Genomic DNA, 24,776 nt, shown 5'->3' with positions numbered 1-24,776 from the left:
TTCTTATTACTCGTTTCATTCACTTTTTCTTTAGACGTAATTTAAAAGTATAATTTAGAAGGTTGGAAACAAAAAGTGTTTAGACCATGTAAAGGCTTAAGTAGTTAACAATTTTATTATGACATATTATAAACTTGTTATAAAAAAAATCAAGAACCCAAAAGGCCAAAACTATAACGAGCGGGCCCCACTAAACTTCTTGACCGGGCCCATAAAAAAGCCCAATAAGATCGAAAATTTTACAAATTACCTGACTTCACATGAAACAATACATGCAACTAATATTACACCATTACACAAACCAATCCCATGAATTTCAACTCAATTACATAACACCTGAAATGAAACCTAAGTTTGCATATAAACAAATTTTTATCATCATCTTTGATCTAATCAAAGAAGGAAAATAGGGCATTCTGCAACCCCTAAAGAAATCACCATTAAAAATATAACAAGAAATACGCTGATTATTTTAAACAAGGAAGACCTCAGAAAATGTCCACCACAGTATGCCTTCACCAAAATCAACGGCTGGATTTGAATGTTGGAAATAACACTAACACCCCCCTCTTGTTTCTTCTTCGATCTCAGCCGTTCATCTTCTCCTTGATCAGTTTTGTATGCATTTGAAGTTATCCCAGTGTCTTCTCCAGTGTCACAAACCTGTATAACCAAAATGTTGAAATGACTATAATGCCCCTCCATTATTAAAAAAATGTGAAATGACTATAATGCCCCTCCATTAAAAAAAATGTTGAAATGACGATAATGCCCCTCCATTATGACAAAACATGGGTGAGAAAGATTTGGAATTACCTCAGATACTGATGAACTTGTTTCTTCTTCATTCTCATGGTCGTTGCTACAGCTATCACCATGGCTGCTTGATCCAGAAGAAGAATCAATCTGCAGACGGATTCTTCTAGAAGCAGTCCCCTGCCCCATGACATGTTCCGGATTTGGATCCGTTTGAGATTGACGGGTCCGGATCTTGATGTCAGGTCGACCCGTTTGACCACTCCCACTCCCACTCCCACTAGCATTCGTTCCACTAGTTGATTCAGAAGATCTTGGAGGCATTAAAATCTGAAAGACATGAAAACTTCAATTAAAATTGATATAATGGAATGGAATCACAAAGGAATGGAATGGAATGAGTCATTTGTTACCTGTTTTTGGGGCAAATCATATCCATTGTCTATCATATGTGAATTAACAGGAAATATTTGATGTGATGTCTGAAATGGTCCAGACATAAATGTTTCACTTCCCATTTCTTCATTTTTCAGACTACATGGATCTTTAAATGATGACTCACTACCCTTTTGTAGGAGTGACAACAATTCTGAAAGGGATACATCCGGTTCACATGTCCCATCTTGGAAACCTAGCCCATTGTCATCACTACCAAAATCATTTGCAAATCTTGAATCTAAGTATGCTCCGATTTCTGGAATCTTGTCCACGTCAGCAACCCTGCTTTCAAAACAAACAGGCTCGATTCCATTTGTTTGAAGATCCAGTGGTGATGGTGGTTGTAGGAAATCAAAAGATGCATTTTCAGGAGATGATTTATGTGGTGTAGGAGATAAACTACTTGGTTCCGGTTCATCATACTTTGAGGCATCCATGATTTCTTCTGATTTTCTGAACAAACGACAAAGAACATATGCTACCTGCATTACATGAACTGAGAAATCAAGAGATGCGTATAGAAATTTTGAAAATGGAAAACAGAAACAATTACCTGGCCAGGGTTTGTGCCATCGAGATCTTTTTCTGTGGGACGATACTCATGCATAATCCAATGGGTGCGCTCGCCTTTGGGAGCTCGACCTCTGTAGAAAACTAGCGTCTTCTTCATGCCGATTATCTTAGCATCTGATCGACCACGAGTTTTTATCGTTCTATCCTTTCCTGTAGCTTTCCAGTAACCAGCATTTGTGGCACGATTTGATCGATGGCCATTTGGATACTTTCTGTCCCGAGGACAAAAGAAAAACCACTCTGGATCATCCGTCTTTATAACTGATTGATCTGTAGATGTATAGAATATAGAACATGTTAAGAGTAGAAATTGATTCGTCTAGTTGGAATTAAGAAGAGATGAGGAGATACGAGAGCGAAATCTGAAAAATCTATAATCTATTTCAAGTGGATAAACGACAAGTACTATTAACTATCACCTAACTAATATTCCATGAATAGATGCAATTGACCATTAATGATTGATAAGAACAAATTCGAGATTCCAGATTTTGGGGTCGTGTGGTCAATTTTATGCATATAAAACGATTACAAAAAGTTAAAACTTCTAAAGACGAAATCGTATCACAGAAACTATGCTGATGCGAGAGAAAAACACAGAGATGCAGACATGTAAGCACATAGTAGATTTAATAGGAAGGTGAGAAGGAGAGAAACCGGGTAAATCCCAAGGCTCTAGCTTGCAGACATCGACTTCAGGGATAATATGAACCTCTGAATGGTGGCCGTTGATTTTCTGGCGGAGGTAGTAATTGATAAGTTCCTCGTCCGTTGGCCGGAATCTGAAACCCAACGGTAGTGCTTCCATTTCTCGATTTCTCGATCAGAAGAAGCAACAATGTGCAGCAAAACCCTAGTATTGATCTCGGAAGCAAAAATGAAAAAGATGGCTGAAAAGAATTCTACTTTTGAAACATGGCTTCTTTATAAAGTAACCATGGTTGCAAAACAAATAATGATACAATATCCTTATTAACTTTGTACAAATATGATAAAAGTTGGGATATAATTAAATTAATCCTTATAAATGGCACTTTATAATAAAAATAATTTAACTTTTTCCCGGAAACTAACCATTTTCTCCGGAACACCTCATGCTACCGCTCTGAAGCCGGTGTGAGTATGGTGACATTTGACGTAAAGTTGTTACGGAATCTGATAGCATACATTCAAGACCAACGTAATCAATTTCGGATTGACGCACTAAAACTTTGGAATGCCATCGTATATCACAAACATTCTGAACATACATTATGGAGTGTCTTTGTACATTAGGATGGGCAAGTTGGGCGACCACCCCGAGCCTCACGATTTTTGGGGGGCCCAAAATTAATTCTGTCAGGTATTTTAATATATAACTATTTTATTTTAAATAGATACACAAACTTTGATTTTGATGAGATGGAAATGCATTTAGCAAATATGTAAACAATTGGGTGGAGTTCGAATCCTTTTACTCACAAGTTATTTAAAATACATTCAAATTTTAGTTTAGTAGTTGACAAACTAATAAAGTTCATAAACATTGTAGTCCGTTGAATTCACAAATGTGAGACTTTTTTTTTTCTTTTTTGTTAATTATTATTTTTATATGTAAATCATTTATATTTGTTTTACACTTTTACCGTTAAAAAATAAACCATATTTTTTTTAAGAGTCTCTCATTTATTGTCTTTGTCTTCCTTTATTTTAAACAACCTAATCAATGATTTCATATATGTTAAATTTGGTACGCTAATCAATAAAAATATATGTAACTGAAAAACATATTGAAAGATTTTTAATAGTTAAAAAGTTAAGAGGAAATTTATTTCAATTAGATTTTCACAATATGTTGTTTAACAGTAGACATGGAACGACAAAAATAACAAAAAGTAACTATTTGCATAATGTCATACATAAGTTTTTGTGAAAAAATTAATTTAAATATGAAGAACACGAGAAAAATAATCATAAAACAACATATAATGTTACTAAATATACATGACTTTTGAACATGAACACGAATACGACGTTATGTGCTATTATCGTGTCGATTTCTAATACAAACACGACATGACACAACAACATATATGGTTGGACCAGTGACCTAAGGGGCCTTTTTTGCTTTTTTTGCCCCGGACCTCATATATATTTGGACCGGCCCTGGTATTTATATATTTCTGATACATATTTCATAATCTTTGTAATACATATCCTACACATCATCTTTTCTTTCACTAACAACCAAGATTTCGTAAACGTGTCCTGTAATATTAGAAAATGAGTTCTTCATATCATGATTAGGAAAAAACTTTGCCAACCTCTCTATTTACTTGTATGACCTTCAAAGAACTAATCTCATAAGTTTCAACAACATCACAAAGACATTATGAACCGTTTTTCAGTTCTATTTTGTAGTTTTTGGATGTGTTGTAAGAAACTATTTGCCAAATATTAATTATTTATTTTTAGTTGTGAATTTTATTATAATTAATGTTGAAAAAGTATATATGTTCATACATCCATAAAGGTGATTGACCAAGTAATAAGGATGATGTGAAATAAGCAATGACATTTTATTTAACATTTGTTTCAATGTAATGAACATTGATATTCCAATTGTCATCAACATGTTATCGATAAATGAACATAATTTACCAAAATTAACGCTCATTGAGGTTATCCATGACCTTTTAGTTCATTTTGTTGAAGGAGTTTGAAGGTTGAGAAACTTGGAGCGGGAAGGAGATTGTAGGTCCAACATCTACAACGGTTGGGCACCCATTTGATGGTAACAAGTTGTTTCCTTGATCATTCTAGCATTAGATCCCCTTTTTCTTGGGTTTTAGGCCATTTTTAGTATATTTGTGAAGCATTCGGGGTGTTGGGTAAGATTTGGAGTTGCAGCTTCAGATTTGGACTCCTCTAAGTCCTTAGAGTTATAAAGTCATTGAATTTATCAAGCATTGGCCCTTCTCTTTGGCTAAAACCCCTCCCTTAGCTTGGTTTTGGCACTTAAGAGCTTGCATGCACGTAAAGTTTGCAACTGTACGTGGAAACCATACCTTAGGAAGATAGATCTACAATTTGGAGCTTTAGGGTAGCTTAAAAACGTCTGAACACAAAAAGAACCGAAGGAACTCGTCGATTCCCTTATCCAACTCGACGAGTCGGGTAGGGTTTACCCGTTTTCAAGATTCCGAGTGATTTCAGTGAAGGATTGGAGTTTTCAATCTACATAAGTTTTCGGTCTTCGGGACATTGAGGAACTCGACGAGTTACACAGGTAACTCGACGATTTGACGAGTTACTCAGGTAACTCGACGATTTGACGAGTTACACTCGACGAGTTGAGGTCAACATGGACTGTTGACCTTGACTTTGACCAGGGTTGACTTTGAGGGCATTTATGGTATTTTGGGATTGTGAAAAGTTAATCACATGATGATTATAGACAATTGATTTGGAGCAGTACGTAGGACTATCTGATCTTATCTTGTTCGTTCAACATTCACGAGAGGTGAGTCTCCTCACCATACCAATGGGTCGAAGGCACCAAGGCCCGCCCATTATTGTTATGAGTTATGATTAGTTGGTTATGGGATATGTGATATGCTAGTTATTTGTTACATTCTCATGAAAGACCTTGTGGGGTTCCCGAGGCACTTATATGTAAGAGCTTGGAGGGTTTGCATGGCATTCTAGTATATTTGCTTGTGTGGTTTGTATTTCATCTCTTGATTGTAAAGATTGTGTGGGGGTTCCCACAGCAGGAAGACCATGTAGGTGTTCCCATGGCAGGAAGACCATGTGGGGGTTCCCATGGTAGTTAGTTAAGACCGCGTGGGGGTTCCAGTGGCACTAGGTGTAAGACCCTAGAGGGTTTCCATGGCTTCCTTATATGTTTGTATGCATGGCTTATGTGGTATATGTAGGTTTTATAGCTAATATGATATGTGTTTATATGGATGTGTGTGTGGGGTATGCTCTAGGGAACTCACTAAGCATTAGCTTACAGTTTGTGGATTTGTTTCAGGTACATCTGAGCCCAAGGATAAGGGCAAGGCTTGATGGCGCGGCATACACTCTCTCTTAGGCGTTGTTATTAGACACTCTGATGATTGGAATAATATTTTTATTGTTAAGAATTTGAAAACAAATGTATTGAGATTTTATGGTTTATGGAAAATGTTTTTGATTATTTAAAAATAAAAAATTTCTTTTGAAAATTGGGTCGTTACAATAAAGGTAATATTTATTTATTTTTAAATAAATTCTGGTACAATTAATGGTCCCCGTCTAGGTGCCGATTAATCTTTGGCTAGACCAATTGTAGGGCCAAGTGTAATTCAAGAAATTGCAGATAAAATAAAAATCAACCAAGAAAGAATGTTGGCGGCTCAAAATCAACAAAAGAGTTATGCAAATCTTAAGAATCAGCCGATGACGTTTGAAGTGGGTTATCAAGTTTTACTTAAAGTATCCTCTTAGAGAGGTCTAATTTATTTTGGGAAGAAAGGGAAATTGAACCCTCGATGTATTGGGCCTTGAAAGCAAGCCTATCGACTTGAGTTGCCCAAAGAGATGGAGGGCATTCACAATGTGTTCTATGCATGCTATTTAAGAAAGTGGCTTGGCAATAAAGTATAGTTATTTCACCTTGAAGAAATTCACATAGATAAAAATAAAAGACTGATTGAGGAACCAAAAGCAATCATAGCTAGAGAAACAAAGAAGTTGAGAAGAAAAATGATTGATTTGGTACTTGTGAAATGGAAGCACTCTTCGAGATCGAACCTTACTTGGGAGACTAAAGTGGATATGAAAAGGTGTTATCTGCACCTTTTTCCAGATATTGCAATTCCGGGGACGATATCGTCCTAAGGTTGTAACATCTCGAATTTTGGGCTAAAAGTTTAAAAATTATATATTTAAATAACTCAACAAATAAAAAAATAATTATATAAGTATGGATAAATGAGTGAAAATACTTACAACAATAAATAAATATTTTTTAGAAATAAAATAAAACATTTCATAAGTTTAGAATAATAATTTCGCAATATTTTAGTAATTGGGGACTAAATATGTCGAATTACCAAAAGTATGACATGCCTAGACTTTGACCCATTTAACTACTTAGGACTAGTTTGATCATGTTTTGGATGGATAAGGACTTGGGATTTACACTAGCAAAGTTACATCCCAATTGATAGAACTTTGGGTAAAATTTGCCAAAAACTCAAAATTTGAGGGTTAGAAGTGTAAAATTCAGAATTAAGAGCCTTGCACTCTTCAGTCCAACAAATGGGAAATGTTGGGAGAAGCTAGGGCTGTGAAAATGGTGATTCGAGCATAAGAAAATCCTACGATTCGATCTCAAGCTTTTATAGTTCATTTGGTGCAAGTTGTGAAGTAATCTAGAGGTTCAAGGTATACCTTATTCCTCCTTTTGTGTATACATTCGAGTTTCACATGTTGCTTGGGAGTTTAATTTGATTTTCATCTAATTTGAGGACTAGGGTTTTATGTTCTAAGCAAGCTAAGATGATTATGTTGGTCTCTAACTCAAACCCATCATCCCATGGTAGATTTGATGTTGGAATTGCTAAATCTCCACAAACCTTAGATTTTTCCAATGATAATAATGATGTAATAATATAAAATTTATATGATTCCATGACCATTCAGAAATGTTTGATTGCAAATCTTCATAAAATAACACAATTCAAACAATGGTAGAATCATTTTTTAAATGATGAGATTTGGGGACAAGTTTGAGTTATGAACCTTAATGGTGATTGGTGGTGTTATAAGGAGTATTTATTGTTTATGATCATGGTTATATGTTGTGGTTTATGAATTGAAGCTCAACGTGAAGAATCATCACATCCTAGTGGGGTTCTAGTGATTGTTGGGACAAAAGGGTAAAATGGAAATAAAATAGAGAAATGATGTTCTTAAGGTCAATTCATTAGTTTGGATGGTTGAGAGACTCATCATACTCATATATATCGATCTATTTGAATTTATGTTCATGGAGGAAGTGTGTGGTAAAGAGAATAAGTCCTTTAGTCAATTGAGTACTTATCCATATAATGCGGTTTAATGACCAATTGATGCCAAAATCATTGGGAAAGATTTATGGATTAAGTCAAATTAATGGGTGTGGCTTAATGGCTTCATACTTGTTGTGATATTTTGTTGGGGAATAATTAAGCACTTAAAGCTAAAAGAATGGAACAAAACAAGAGATTGGAATTTGTCTATACAGAAAGCGCGGCATGACCACCCCTTGGCGAGGTGCGCTCTGCCTAACATACTCAGTTTTAATGCTAATTTGTTCCTCGAATCAAATTAAGTCCAATTTTAAGCATTCCTTGGTTTTTGGGACTTATAATCTGAATTGTTGATACTTATACTTCTATTTCTTAAATTATTTTAATCAAAATAGTAATGTACTTTCAATTCATATAGGTAGTGATTGGGGGCGGTAACTCATTAAAGAAAAATGGTGTAAGAAACTAGGAGTTAAGGTGTGACAACCCGAACCTTTTTCCGTTAAAGTTAGCCGTTTTCTGTTAAATAAATTTCACATTTTTATTTGTTCCGTTAAATTTCTATGGTTGGAAAATCATTTAAGTTTTATATAATTAAATTTATATGTGATTCGGAACCAAAAATCATGTGAAAAACCCGAGTTCCCTTTGAAAAATCAACAGTTTCCGGCCTGACTGGTGTTCATGGCCGTGAACCCGATCATGGTCGTAAACCCGTTCACGGCCATAAATCAGTGTAGGAGAGCTATGGTGGCTTGGGACACACATCAGGGTTATACATAGCTAAGTTTTTGCAGAATTAGAGTGAGAGATTCCGCCTTAATTTTTGTTCCATGTTTGGTTGTGGATTTAGGGCAGAGTTACTCCGTCGGCCATCTTATTCATCTTATTTATACATGATTTTATATGCCAAGCGATCATAGAGTTACCGAGAAGGATCATAATATAAAGTATCGTCACTATTCATCAAACACTATAAAGCCTACACGGAATGCACTGTCGATCACACTCGGGATACACCATCATTATAATAGACGTCTCTTTCAAATCGACTCAACACTTGTTCTATAGAGAGTCCTACGTCGTCATTCGACGTGAATTGGCGTGGTCCTCACCATACCAAGTTCATATGTTACGAAAATCCACCGCCGTAACAGACTGATGAACAAAACCCTCTGTGACAACCTTATATTTTTCCAAAAGCAATGTAACACTCAAAAGTTAAATACAACAAAAATTATTTGGAATCAACGAAATTAACCTCAAAATAAAGTGTTCAAATATCTGAATTGGGATGCATCAAATGTTAGATATTGTGCCAAGGTTTCCAAAAACATAAAGAACATTCGAAACCGGGTTATATTGAAGAAACTATAACCACTCAAATATTTACGACACACCCGGTAAAACACTATTCAACGTAAAAAGTGAAATTACAATAAAATACATTTTAGCCTTAAGTATCTAAACAAAAGTTGTAGAGTTCGTTAAACTATAAACGTACATAAAAAGATTGCCCAAATTGGACCTCGTATGAAGAAGTTACGAATTTTCTAAGTTTCGTAATAGTAGTAGAGGGCTAAAAACTCGAATTGAACACCGAGCGATATTTAGCTAACGCAACCTAAACGAAAGTTGAAGGTCTCCACAATAGGAGTAAGATGATAAAAAGACAAACGAAAACCGACGTCAGATAAAGAAACTATGAATTTTTAACGGACTTTAGCAGTCCCGGCCTATTAAAAACATAGCATTAAAAATAAAGTCAAAACTAGCCGACGGAGTCTAAATGAAAGTCGTAGAGCATAATCTCACCTACACATGGATATAAAGAACGCGAAAACGGAGCCCGTACGCAAAAGTTACGGAATTTAGAAGATAGAAGCCAGGATTACGCCCAATGTAATTCAGGAGTACGCCCAGCGTACTCAGGTGCAGGGTCGAGTCCCATCGGCTGCAGCTCTACGCCTAGCTAGACTCGAGTCGTAAGCCATGACGCAAAGTTACACCCAATGTAACCGAAGTACGCCCAGCGTAACGCGTACGCCCAGCGTACTCCGGTGGTACGCCCAGCATACTCGCATTTTCAGGCCTATAAATAGAAGGCATAAGATCCAGATTTTAGCACACATTTCTCAAACTCACACTTAATCTCACACACTTGCAAGCACCAGAGGCCGTCCCGACACCCTCGATTTCCGCACCCGAGCCCCCGACGAAGGTTCTACGCTACTGAGATCCCCGAGAAGCTCGAAGACGCAGCTTTCCGTGGTTGAAGTTCTGCTCAACTCTAGTCCCACTCTCTTCAAACCTAACAAGTGAGTTCATACCCCTACTTTTCAAGTCTTTTCATATTTTAGGGGGGGGGGGGGGGGGGGGAATACAAGTATAATACAAGAAAACATATCGTTTTATATAAACTTAAATGCAACAACTATCTTTACGTATAAAGTTTAGTGTATCACCAAGTTATTTTCACCAAATGGAACGTACTTTCTGAAAAACTATAATGGATATAGTTTGCAAGTTATTCATACATTCTTACATATACATCATGAAAAACGAAATACTTTCATCTAAAGTGAAATAAAGACTTTCTTATCGTAAATCTATTTATACTAAGTAATGTGAGATATTCAAACTTCAACGTACTCTTATGTATGCATTTCAAGTCCTGTATTATAAACCATAATCTCTTGGAGGGAGAGCGTGATACTTGTGTATAGATCTATACGGGATTGACAACCCCGCACCTAAACTGTTAGCTACAGTTACACCGGCATGTCTGGGGTGACAAATGTCATAACATTACAACACTTGAAGAATGTTGTTACAGGCAGTCTGTGTTAATAGTATGGTTATAAGACTCACACGAAAGTATAAAAACAAGCTTGATTTATGAGATTCAGACATGCATTCGGTATTTACATTATTTCGAGTACAAAACTTATCTTTATCATTTAAATACGAAAGATAGTAACGCCCTCCAATCTTGGGAACTTTTCAAACTATATGTGGAAAATATTGGATTTTCTGAAAACCACGTTCATCGATTTTCTTTCAAAAAGACATACTTTTCAGTACAAAACACTTATGAACTCACCAACTTTATTGCTGACACTTTTTCGAAACCACTTGTATTTCTCAAGGAATCAGTAATACAGGTAACTACCAGCTTTTGAAGAAGGAACGTTAAGGGCGTTTATTACTAAACATTTTACATCATCATATTGTAATATTCTTTTGGAAACATGTATAACGCAACAATGTACGTTTTTATTATATATATGATGGTTGTGTTACTTTCTTTACAATATTCAATTGTTGTGATACTACGTGAAGTCATCCACCCCCGAATGTTTCCGCCATTCTGGTTTGGGGGTGTGACAGATTGGTATCAGAGCATTGTTTATAGTGAACTAAGTATATCAAACCACATAAGATATACAAACTATAAATGAAAAGGGGACTAAAAACCCTCTGACAAAGCGTTTTCATAAACAATATATATTTTTAAAATATACATTTTTACTCGCATGTATCAGTCTCGTATCATAACAAAGTTTTCTAAAAAGTATTATGGCAAGTTGTGACACTACAATTGGGCCTCGAGGTATGTAATCAAATCGAGAATAAATATAGCCCGATCAACTATATTTATCCTGGATTTGACCAACGTACATCGAGGAATAGTCGTAGTGGACAACAAGTCAAAAACTTACCAAATAAAATTTTTAAACTCGCAAATTTGAAATACTATAGGAGAATTGTTATAAAATAATAGGACAATGAAAAACCTGCACACCATAAGATGTAGTTAAGCTTAGGATGCCGTTAAATAGAAATTTTTTTTCTTATAAAATTCTCATACCTCTATCCAAGTACAGACAAATGGCCGGATTCCATTTACCGGGAGATCCCTACTACCCAAACCAAGGCAACGGCGGATGGATAGAAGAAGACCCAGAAGAAGACCCGGAGGAAATCGAAGAGGAAGTCGAAGAAGAATTCGAAGTCGAAGTCGGAGAGGAATTCGAAGTCGACGAGGAGGAAGAAGAAGATACTGATGGAACAGACTCCGAGCCAGAAGTAATCAACCCTCCTGTCCCTCATCCTCCCGAAGTCAGACCATATTGCCCAGGACCAATTCCCATCTGGGGAAGCCACCTCTACCATTGGAGCTGTCAACTAGGTGTACGCCCTCCCTTCGGCATGTGTCGGGATTTTTACAATGTCAGTGGGGGAGGCTCAGCCGATCGAGCGCTTCCCGTCCTTGTGGGCACAATAGCCACCCAGAACTACCAGTCAGACATGCAAGCGGCTAGAATCCGTGAGGTCAATGCTGCTACACAGGGTAACGCCGCAGACATCCGTCGTCTGGACGGACTACACGAAAGTACCCAACTCCACACAGGAACGCTTCAAAACCAAATGGTGACAGCACTGGCAGAAATAAGAGAGATGAAGGAACAACAAGCAGTTCTTGAAAGGCGCCTAATGGGAGTCAAACAGTCGGATGTCGATTCTAGCTCCAAACGCACAACACGCCGCAAGTAGAACTTGCCCAACTCCAACAATTTTGATATAGAATAGGACCTCGGATAAAGTTTTTTTTTTATTTCCTTTGAACTTGTAATCAGAGACCTCTAAAAAGGTCAAATTTTCCTAAAATACGAAGCATAATGTAACATACCGTATGTGTGACATATATATAAATATGAAGTACTTCTTTACATACCTCTCGAAACTTATGGGATTATCTAAATTGTTATATCTACTTTGAACTAAAGTCAAAACAAATTACAAGATACAACTAACCCTCTAGCACACAATTGTCAAATCATTAGAAACTCATAGTGTTCATTATTATTTCTCTACCAGAACATGCCTCCTCGTAGATCAGCACGCAGAAACTCAGCTCCAACACCACCTCCACCACCTCCTCCAATTATGGATGCCGCTATGTTCCAAACTGCTGTAACCGCCGTTGTAACCGCAACGATGGCTCAAATGAGCAACAACGGGTCAGGAGGAGGAACAAACAACTTTACAAATGGCTAAAGCCAAGGCCGTTCCGGAGTATGTACTTATAAAGACTTCACCAACGGAAAACCTATTCCCTTTTATGGGACTGGGGGAGTGATGGCTCTATCCCAATGGATAGAGAAATCGGAAGCTGTATTCGAAATTTACGCATGTCCTGAAGAAAGAAAAGTAAAATTTGCCGCCTTTACTTTCTCCGAACGAGCCCTGACGTGGTGGAATGGCCACGTCAAGGCACTAACCCTAGTGGTGGCAAACTCCATGGGTTGGGAAAACTTGAAACGAATGCTCCTACGAGATTACTGCCCAAGAGGCGAGATTCAGAAGCTAGAACAAGAACTGTGGGGCCTTAAGATGGTAGGCTCGGACATCGCGGGCTATACCAACAGGTTCAGTGACTTGATAATACTTTGCCCAGGAATGTTGATCCTGGAAAGCCAAAAGGTGGAAAGGTATATCTGGGGACTATCACCCCAACTTCGAGGGAGTGTGTTAGCCTCCAAACCCATGACATTCGACAACGCCAAGTAACTGGTGCAATCTCTCGTTGATCATGGTGTCTGTCAAGGCGTCATGGCTATCGTCGCTGAACCAACAAAAGGGAACAACAACAACGATAACAATGCCAACAACAACAGCAAGAAGAAATTCTAGAACAAGAGAAAGGGGAAAACTTCGCAGGAACCTTCAAAGAGACAAATGGTGGCGGTTCATGCCGCTACTGCTCCCACTACAACTCCTGCTACCCCTGCGCCAACAAAACAATATGTTGGGAACCTGCCAAAGTGCAGCAAATGCAACTACTATCACCACGATAATTGTCACGAAATGCACTATAAAAACTGCGACAGGAAAGGGCACATTGCCCGTTTCTGTAAGGCACCAGCGTGACCAATCACTCAAGTTCCTGGTACTGGGATAAGCCAGGCATGTTATGGGTGTGGAGAAACTGGGCACTTCAAGAGGGATTGCCCCAAGACAAAGAATGTTGGTAGTGTTGGGAGAGTGCTGGCGATAGGTCAAAATGAAGCAATAGCTGACCCCACGGTGGTTACGGTTACGTTTCTCCTCGACAACATTTATGCATGCATACTCTTTGACTGTGGTGTAGAGAGAAGTTTTGTGAGTCATAAATTCAAACACCTACTTAATCAAAACCCCAACCACTCAATAAAATATTCATTGTAGAAATGGCAAACGGTAAAACGAAAAGCGCAAGCGATATGTACGTAGGGTGCACATTAAATTTAAACGAGCACTTATTTCAAATCAATCTTATGCCCATTTCGATAAGAAGTTTTGATGTCATCATCGGTATGGACTGGTTAAGTCATCATCATGCCGATATACTTTGTCACGAAAGGGTCATTCGCCTCAATCTGCCAAACGGCGAAACTCTTGTCATTTATGGTGACAAACCTAGTACAAATTTACAAATCATCTCCTGTGTTAAAGCACGAAAATATATTCGCAAGGAATATCATGCCTTTCTAGCCCACGTAGTAGACCAGAAACAAGAACCGAAGAATATTAAAGACATTCCGGAAGTCTGCAACTTCCCAGACATCTTCCTAGAAGATCTTCCAGGGATCCCTTCAGAACGCCAAGTCGAGTTCAGAATCGACTTAATTCCCGGAGCTACTCCAGTAGCAAAGTTGCCTTACCGTCTAGCCCCAGCCGAGATGCAGGAACTGTCCAGTTAATTAAACGAGCTGCTGGGCAAGGGCTTTATCAGACCGAGCTTCTCACCATGGGGAGCACCGGTCCTATTCGTGAAGAAGAAGGACGGATCTTTTCGCATGTGCAACGATTACCGGGAACTGAACAAACTCACGATCAAGAACCAATATCCCCTACCGCGCATAGACGATTTGTTCGACCTGTTGGGTTTTGAGCAATCTAACACTTCCTAAGTATGCATGCAACCCTAATAAACCTTGGATCTATGTTTGTCTAAATACATGTAAAATAATAATTTTCCAAGGTTCATAACCTATCTAACATGGCATGGGGTACTTTTAAACATAAAAGAGTTATAAGCGATTACATACCTTTTTGATGAGTTTGATTCTTAAGGAGTTTGAGGGCCAAGCACCAATAATGTGAATGCCTCAAATGGAATCACAAATCACCACAAACTCTTGGAAAACTTTGAGAGAGTGTATACACACATTAATTTCGGCCACACACAAGCACACACACACACACTAGTTCACTAGTTGCCATTTCATGCACCATAAGCATGCTTATATAGTGTACATGGTTAGGGTGAAACCCTAATAACCAATGACCTTTCCTTTTCCAAGGACCCATGGGTTAAAAGCTCCATGGATCATCCATGGACTTCCATCCAAGCCTAGCCCATTAAAAATGAGTGTTAGCCCACACCATATAAAATCAATAGCCCATAATCTAATTAGTCTTCCTTTTAATCTCCAAATTAATTCATAATTAATTTAAGACTAAGACTAATTAAATAACATAACTTCATATTAATATATTATAACTTATAATATATTAATAAACATATGTGTATAACTCTCATAAAATAATCCATAAATTGTTCGGGTGAAGTGCAACCCAAATGGACCATGCCGGGTCGGGTCAAGTATATACCAAATAAGTTATGGACTTAGATACCTTATCCAACAGACTCCCACTTGGATAAGTCTAATAACTGTATTTGCCTATATAACTTGAGGAACCAACCAGCAATCGTAGCTCTCGAAAACTCTGTTGAACTATGAAGCGCCATTTTAAGACAAGTGATCATATAATCCTCTGTTCTCATGATATCAGCCATACAAACACATGGAACTATATCTTGCTTATTGTCTGGCAGTTGTTTCTCGATTTTCGATTTGTTTGACAAAGAACTTTACTATACACATCAGTTTAGTTCTGACCGGGCCCGGTACATGGGTCAACACAAAATCATCGAGGGGCCTAGATATCGCTTCTATTTCTAGAAGGAACAGATAAACTTCGACTCATATGCTTGTTCTACTACTTGTTGAATTGTACACAAAGGCACGTTTTATAACATCAAGTTACGGATGCATTTACGTGCAATCAATGCACAACCAACTCATAGGTAACAACCCATATCTCTAGGTTTGAAGACTTATATGATATTATCATCTCACGATCACTCGAGATAAATTCCATGAAGTGATACAAGTGAGTATGGGTTTATACCAATACTCATAACTTATGAGTACTCATGAACATTGCAGCAACCATTTCCATGTCTAAACACCTTTAGCCATCTACAAACCCAATTCATGACAATCTTGATTCATACCTGCTTCCGACGTATGACCGATTGTGGAGGTTTGAATAAATTAATTATTCTGGAAGTCAAAACATGCAAAACTGAAACAATAGTAAATAATTGACAATGACAGTAACACTTTACTCATAAATAAATCACAAATTTTATTCATCATCAAATGTCGATTACATTTTACAAGTTTCAGGAAAACTATCTAATCTGTAAAACTAATATCGTCCCTCAGCCCGATGCGCCTCGCATGCTGAAAATGCTTAACCCTCGCCAGTCCCTTCGTAAAGGGATCTGCAGGATTCTCATCTGACGATACCCTCTTTGCCACGAGGAGTCCTTCTTCAATCTTGTGTCTTATGAAGTGATATTTTCTGTCAATGTGTCAGGATCTGCCATGATCTCTTGGTTCCTTGGCTAAGGCAACCGCACTATTGCTGTCACAGAAAATCTCCATAGGTTCTTTAATAGTTGGTATAACTCCAAGGTCTCCGATGAAGTTCTTCAGCCACATCGCCTCCTTCGCTTCTTCACTCGCTGCTATATACTCTGATTCACAAGTCGAATCAGCCACCGTCTCCTGCTTGGAACTCTTCCAAGAAATTGCCCCTCCATTTAAGGTAAAGACCCAGCCCGACTGAGAGCGGAAGTTATCCCTATCAGTCTGAAAACCAGCATCACTATACCCTAATACTCTCAAGTCATCACTCCCACCAAGGGTAAGGATCCAATCCTTAGTCCTCCGCAGATACTTGAGAATGTTCTTTACCGCGGTCCAATGAGCCTTGCCAGGGTTCCCCTGATATCTGTTGACCATGCTCAAAGAAAATGCCACATTAGGGTGGGTACAAGTCATAGCATACATGATCGAGCCAACAGCGGAAGCGTACGGTAATTGGCTCATCTCAGCTATCTCTGCCTCTGTACTCGGACTCTGAGTCTTACTCAGTTTGGCATTGCTTTGGATCGGTAAATCTCCTTTCTTGGAATTCTGCATGTTGAACCTTTTCAACACCTTATCCAAGTAGGTACTCTGACTAAGTCCAGTTAGTCTCTTACTCCTTTCTCTTAATATCCTTATCCCTAGGATATAGGCAGCCTCCCCTAGGTCCTTCATAGCAAAGCACTTCCCAAGCCAGGACTTAACTTCCTGCAAGGTTGGGATGTCATTTCCTATAAGTAGTATGTCATCCACATACAGTACCAAGAAGCTAACTATACTCCCACTAGCTCTGACATACACGCAAGACTCATCTTCACTTCTCGAGAAGCCAAACTCTTTGACCTTCTCATCAAAACAAAGATTCCAGCTACGAGATGCTTGTTTTAATCCATAAATGGATTTCTCAAGCTTGCATACTCTATTAGGGTACTCTACAATGACAAAACCTTCTGGCTGATTCATGTACACATCCTCAGCCAACTTTCCATTAAGGAAAGCGGTTTTGACATCCATTTTCCATATTTCATAATCATGAAATGCTGCAATGGCTAGCATAACCCTAATAGACTTAATCCTTGCTACCGGCGAGAAGGTTTCATCATAATCAATACCCTGAGTCTGAGTAAAACCCTTCGCAACCAGTCGAGCCTTATAAGTATGCACTTTTCCTTCCATGTCGGTCTTCTTCTTGAAGATCCATTTGCACCCGACTGTTTTACGGCCTGGTATATTGTCAACCAAGTTCCAAACTTGATTGTCATACATGGACTGTATCTCGCTGTCCATAGCCTCCTTCCATTGAGCAGACTCTGGGCCTGCCATGGCTTCCTTAACACTGCTAGGTTCATCCAAATTTACCAGTGTACTATCGCTGATAAACGTATCACCTTCTGTAGTAATATGAAAGCCATAATAAAACGAAGGTGTGTTCCTAACCCGTGTGGAACGCCTCGGAGGTACAAACATGTCAGCTTGCTCAACAGGAGTTTCCTCCTCAGGTTGATTGCTAGTGTCTGAGGTACCTTCACCAATTGCTTCTTGAATTTCTTCAAGATCAATTTGCCTCCCACTGTCTCCTTGGCTTATAAATTCTCTCTCACGAAAGACCCCTCTTCTTGCTACAAAGACCACATTCTCACTGGGTCTGTAGAAGAGGTAACCGAAGGATTTCTGTGGGTAGCCGATGAAAATACACCTTTCACTTCGGGGTTCGAGCTTATCATGAGTTTCACGCCTCACGAAAGCCTCGCAACCCCAAATCTTGATGTGGTCCAAATTGGGAACCTTCCCAGTCCACATCTCATGAGGTGTTTTGGTAAGCTTCTTTGTAGGGACTAGATTAAGGATATGGGCGGCAGTCTCTAAGGCATACCCCCAAAAAGAGATTGGTAGCGAAGCTCGACTCATCATAGAGCGAACCATGTCCAACAAGGTTCGATTACGCCTCTCAGCTACACCATTCAGTTGTGGTGTCCTGGGAGGAGTCAATTGTGAGACAATCCCACACTCCTTAAGATAGTCAAGGAACTCGGTACTAAGATACTCACCACCTCGATCGGATCGAAGCATCTTAATGTTCCTGCCCAATTGATTTTCTACTTCCTGTTTGAATTCCTTAAACCTTTCAAAGGTTTCTGACTTATGTTTGATTAAGTAGACATACCCATATCTACTAAAATCATCAATAAAAGTCACATAATACCGATTAGCATCCCTTGTGGCGGTTTTGAATGGCCCACATACATCAGTATGTATTAGGTCCAATAAACCCTCACCCCTTTCACAAGTTCCAGTGAAGGGTGATTTTGTCATCTTTCCAAGTAGACAAGATTCACAACTATCATCCGTTTAAGGTCGAATGACTCCAAGACTCCACTCTTTTGGAGTTGGCCTATGCGTTTCTTGTTTACATGTCCAAGACAACAATGCCACAATGATGCTTTATCTAGGCTAGTAGAAGAATCAATATACAACACATTGTTTCCTAAGTTGTCTACAATCGACACAGTTTCATACACACCATCACAAGGTAACGCTTTAAAATAAAACACATTTTTAAAGAAAGCATTAATACCACCACATTCATTATCAAACGAAAAGGTAAAACCTTGTTTGTACAAAGCATGAAAAGAAATAATATTCCTCGCCATTTCAGACGAGTACACACATTTATTCAAATCTAATTTTAACCCATTATTAAGCAACAAAGTATAAACTCCAATCTTGGAAACAGGTGAAGCCTTCCTATTCCCCATGATCAAGTTTATCTTCCCGTGCTCCACATCCTCACTTCTTCTTAGGCCCTGCAAATCAGAACATATGTGAATACCACATCCTGTATTAAGCACCCAAGAGTTAGAATATGTTGAGTAATTAGACAATATAGTGTAAATACCTGCATGGGTGGGTTTCACTTTCCCATCCTTTAGATCCTGCAAGTACTTAGGGCAGTTTCGCTTCCAGTGTGCCTTTTCATGGCAATAAAAGCATTCAGCATCCTTGGGAATGGCAGAAGGAGTGACAGAACCGCTCTTGGTCTTCGATGAGGAGCCTTCAAGAGACTTTCCCTTGGTACCCTTCGAAGGGTGCTTCCTCTTTTTCCCTTTGCCTTGCCCGATAGCCAAAACAGGGGTAGATGTTGGAGTAGGAGTAGTAGAGGTAACAACCGCTTTGCCCTTAAGACCGGTTTCAGCGGTCTTCAAGAGTCCTTGAAGCTTGCTGAGGGTAACTTCCTCCTTGTTCATATGATATGTCATACGAAAATGGTCATAACAAGAAGGTAAGGAGTGCAAAATGATATCAATTGCCAACTCCTCAGGGATTTTCACATTCAGCTTCAGCAAACGGTCCACATACCTTTGCATCTTTTGCATGTGAGCCGTGACGGAATCACCGTCCTTCATGCGGGTAGTTATTATGGAGGAGATTATTTCATACCGCTCCTGACGAGCACTCTGATGGTACCTTTCCATCAGGTCTTGGTGCATCTCAAAAGGGTAGAAATCTTCATATGACTTTTGGAGCTCGGCTGTCATCGTGGCCATCATGATACATGCCACCTTAGTAGCATCTCTCTCATGTGTCCTGAATTCAGCGATCTCCTCAGGAGTAGCAGTAGACTCATCAAGCTCTTTTAACTCCTTATCGAGGACATATTCCTTGTCCTCATAACGAGTAACCATCCTGATGTTCCTAATCCAATCCATGAAGTTGGAACCATCAAAGATGACCCTCCCACAAGGATTCATGAGAGAGAAAGAACCAGTTGGGTTAGAGTCTGAAGCATTAGTGTTGGAAGACATCTGAAGGAAGAAAGCAAGTTTAGATTAGATATATAGAATCCTTAATAAGACACCCAAATGTAATATTAAGGCTAGGACCCAATCACAATATATTATACTTAGAAGAGGGATGCCGTAATCTAAGTAATAATATATTTGAAAGGTAGGTGAATGACGATTCACCAATTTCCACCATGAAAAACAAAATGAATTATTAGGTTTTAATTGGATTTGAAATTCCTAGATTCTTTTGAGATTCATTGAACTTTTCAATGGCATGTTTCAATCTCGATTGTGCCCTTCAAGTTTTATGACTGGGATGCCGAGGATCACAAAACAAGGTGTGAATAACCATGCTAATTCACTTGGTACCCTTAATATTATCACCTAATCAATGTGCTGGTTAACCACACACGCTCCATTGATCTATGACAAACATTAAGTCACCCTTCGTGATCCTTACTAGTCCAAGTTAGTGTGCCGGTTAACCACACACGCTCTACCAACGACTTGGTAAGGTACAAAGTGTGAATTCCATGGACTAGCACCATGTTCACATTTTTCCTAAAATAACTAAGATTGGGAATTAAAAAGGTTTAGTAACTTTATAATAATCATTATACTTTTAATGAGGATTTAAAGTCATTGTCCTACCCGTTCGGCTAACGACCCTCCACCAGTCAAGCAAGCGATGGGTGAGAGTGGACACCCATTAAGTTGCCATTTTATAGGCAACAACCTTATACCCACCTTATAGACCGGCTTCGTGAATGAGGCCTACTAACGGTAGAACAACTTATTCTTATACATGTATATAATAATTAACCATTAAGTTATAAATAGTATAAGGGTTGAATTTTAACTATTAAAATTCTAAGGGTTGGAATTAAAGTTTATTAAAGTGTGTGAAACTTTACAAATTCCAAAACTTGAGGGCAAGTTTTGTAACTATCCAAAACTTTTCATTTCATAACTTATGAATTAAAGGTTCATAAAAATGAAGACTCTTCATTTTCATGTAACTTGTGTGTTTAAATGTGTGTGTTAAAGAAAGTGACCTTTGGATATCCATAACTTGAGGACAAATTATGGACTCCATTAAAACACATAAATGATCAAGAATTAATTCTAAACAATTCATCAAATAATTCCTATCATCTTCTAAATTCATAAGAACATGAACATGATCATCAAAATTTCAAGAATTATATGAACACATAAAAATCACGGAATTTTGATATATGCTATTGTAAATGGATTAGAACAACCATTACACCAACTAAAACAAGTTTTAAAACACCAAAACAGTTTAGGGTAATGTTTCTAGTCCATTTCCAGTAGCAAAAGTCGAAAATCTGCACTCTGTGGCTCCTACTCGTCGAGTGCATGAACCTACTCGGCGAGTAGGTTGAAGATACACATGAACTCGGCGAGTTCATCAGGCAGACAGCAAGTTTTTCGACTTTTTCAACTATTTTGCATCAAGTATCAAATAAGAAAGCCTAGGCTCTGATACCACTGTTGGCTTTTGAGCAATCTAACACTTCCTAAGTGTGCATGCAACCCTAATAAACCTTGGATCTATGTTTGTCTAAATACATGCAAAATATTAATTTTCCAAGGTTCATAACCTATCTAACATGGCATGGGGTACTTTTAAACATAAAAGAGTTAGAAGAGATTACATACCTTTTTGATGAGTTTGATTCTTAAGGAGTTTGAGGGCCAAGCCCCAATAATGTGAATGCCTCAAATGGAATCACAAATCACCACAAACTCTTGGAAAACTTTGAGAGAGTGTATACACACACTAATTTTGGCCACACACAAGCACACACACACACACTAGTTCACTAGTTGCCATTTCATGCACCATAAGCATGCTTATATAGTGTACATGGTTAGGGTGAAACCCTAATAACCCATGACCTTTCCTTTTCCAAGGACCCATGGGTTAAAAGCTCCATGGATCATCCATGGACTTCCATCCAAGCCTAGCCCATTAACAAATGAGTGTTAGCCCACACCATATAAAATCAATAGCCCATAATCTAATTAGTCTTCCTTTTAATCTCCAAATTAATTCATAATTAATTTAAGACTAAGAATAATTAAATAACATAACTTCATATTAATATATTATAACTTATAATATATTAATAAACATATGTGTATAACTCTCATAAAATAATCCATAAATTGTTCGGGTGAAGTGCAACCCAAATGGACCATGCCGGGTCGGGTCAAGTATATACCAAATAAGTTATGGACTTAGACACCTTATCCAACACGACCAACTACAGGGAGCAAGCTACTTCTCAAAAATTGATCTAAGATCCGGTTATCACCAACTACGAGTGCTGGAAGGAGACATCCCCAAAACGGCGTTCCGAACACGCTATGGTCACTACGAGTTTGTAGTGATGCCCTTTGGATTGACAAATGCACCAGCAGTGTTCATGGACTTGATGAACCGGGTATGTCGTCCCTTCCTGGATAAATTCGTGATCGTGTTCATAGATGATATACTCATCTATTCAGGAAGCAAGGAAGAACACAGGCAACACCTCTGCCAAGTCTTGGAAACATTGAGGGCAGAAAAGCTATACGCAAAATTTTCAAAGTGTGAGTTTTGGATTCGGGAAGTAGATTTCCTAGGCCATGTAGTAAGCAAAGAAGGGATACACGTGGATCCTTCTAAGATCAAGGTAATAGAGAATTGGACGATCCCAAGAACCCCAACAAAAATCCGGCAATTCTTGGGACTCGCCGGATATTACCGAAGGTTCATACAAAACTTTTCGAAGATTGCTAAGCCACTTACCACCTTAACTCAGAAGAGCGTGACCTTCGACTGGGGAGAAAAACAAGACATCGCGTTTCAAACAATAAAGCGAGCCTTATGTAGTGCGCCCATTCTAACCTTACCAGAAGGAACAAAAGACTTCGTGGTCTATTGTGATGCGTCAAACCAAGGACTTGGGTGTGTCCTGATGCAACGAGGGAAGGTTATCGCCTACGCCTCAAGACAATTAAAGACGCACGAAGTAAACTACACGACACACGATCTCTAGCTAGGAGCAGTCGTTTTCGCTCTAAAGATATGGATACACTATCTCTATGACACGAAATGTACGGTCTTCACCGATCATAAAATCCTCCAGCATATCCTCAACCAGAAAGAACTCAACATGAGACAAAGACAGTGGGTAGAACTACTAAACGATTACGAATGTGAAATTCGATATCATCCAGGAAAGGCTAACGTAGTGGCTGATGCACTCAGCCGGAAGGAATACTCGGGCCGCAGAGTGAAGTCTCTAACTATGACAATCCATTCATAGCTGTCCACACAAATAAGGGAAGCCCAAGTAGAAGCCTTAAAATCTGAAAATGTGACAGGGGAAGCCTTAAGGGGAATGGATAAGAAGCTTGAAGTCAAGAATGATGGAGTTCGTTACTTCATGGATCGGATCTGGGCACCGAAGTTTGGCGGATTCAGAGAAGACGTCATGAACGAAGCCCATAAGACACGATACTCCATACATCCTGGCTCGGATAAGATGTATCTCGACCTCAAGAAACTGTACTGGTGGCCGAACATGAAGGCCGAAATTGCTACCTACGTGAGTAAATGTCTGATGTGCGCCAAAGTCAAGGTGGAATACCAAAATCCCTCGGGATTTTTGCAACAACCAGAAATACCCGAATGGAAGTGGGAGCGGATAACCATGGATTTCATAACCAAATTACCCAAGATAGCAAGCGGGCACGACACCATCTGGGTGATCGTCGACAGGTTAACTAAGTCAGCGCATTTCCTACCAATCAAAGAAACGGATAAATTGGAGAAACTAACTAGAACATACCTCAGGGAGATTGTACGGCTACATGGTGTGCCCATATCCATTATCTCGGACCGAGATAGTAGATTCACCTCAAGGTTCTGGCAGTCGCTGCAAAAATCTCTAGGAACAAGACTAGACATGAGTACTGCTTACCACTCGCAAACTGACAGCCAGAGTGAGAGAACCATACAAACCCTAGAAGATATGTTGAGATCTTGCGTAATCGATTTTGGCAAAGCATGGGACACCCATCTACCCTTGGTCGAGTTCTCGTACAACAATAGCTACCACACTAGCATCAAGGCTGCCCCGTTTGAAGCCCTCTACGGCCGTAAATATAGATCACCTCTGTGCTGGGCTGAAGTAGGGGACACACAACTAGCAAAAGCGCAAGCAACAGACAACACGCTCACTGGGCCAGAAATTATAAGGGAAACTACAGAGAAGATTTTTCAGATATGGGAACGACTGAAAGCATCAACGGACAGACAAAAGAGTTACGCAGATAAAAGACGGAAACCATTGGAATTCCAGGTTGGAGACTGTGTCCTACTAAAAGTCTCACCCTGG

The 24,776-nt window shown here is 38.9% G+C and overlaps 1 protein-coding gene across 1 annotated transcript; it reads right to left on the bottom strand.

Moving 5' to 3' along the window:
* Positions 1-225: 225 nt before the first annotated feature.
* LOC145056937 (protein NTM1-like 9) lies at positions 226-2,717 on the bottom strand. The gene is made up of 5 exons (XM_079004668.1): positions 2,425-2,717; positions 1,748-2,037; positions 1,170-1,676; positions 817-1,086; positions 226-663 (listed from the first exon to the last, which is right to left on the bottom strand). The coding sequence occupies exons 1-5, from the start codon at positions 2,573-2,575 to the stop codon at positions 394-396; spliced, it is 1,488 nt and encodes a 495-aa protein (XP_078860794.1). The 5' UTR covers positions 2,576-2,717; the 3' UTR covers positions 226-393.
* Between the last annotated feature and the right edge of the window lie 22,059 nt (positions 2,718-24,776).

The sequence above is a fragment of the Lactuca serriola genome, chromosome 6, assembly GCF_051521515.1.
Source record: "Lactuca serriola cultivar US96UC23 chromosome 6, Lser_US96UC23_V15, whole genome shotgun sequence".
In the NCBI taxonomy this organism is placed as follows: domain Eukaryota; kingdom Viridiplantae; phylum Streptophyta; class Magnoliopsida; order Asterales; family Asteraceae; genus Lactuca; species Lactuca serriola.
Note: the sequence above shows the minus strand (reverse complement) of the source record. Positions and strands in the feature narration are given on the sequence as shown.

What these genes read in the sequence shown, in the direction of transcription:
- LOC145056937 (XM_079004668.1), bottom strand. Translation starts at nt 2,575, where the DNA reads ATGGAAGCACTACCGTTGGGTTTCAGATTCCGGCCAACGGACGAGGAA. An exon ending in ATGATTTGCCCCAAAAACAG is followed by an intron (nt 1,087 to 1,169) that starts GTAACAAATGAC and finishes CATGTCTTTCAG; the next exon opens with ATTTTAATGCCTCCAAGATC. An exon ending in CAAGTTCATCAGTATCTGAG is followed by an intron (nt 664 to 816) that starts GTAATTCCAAAT and finishes TTGGTTATACAG; the next exon opens with GTTTGTGACACTGGAGAAGA.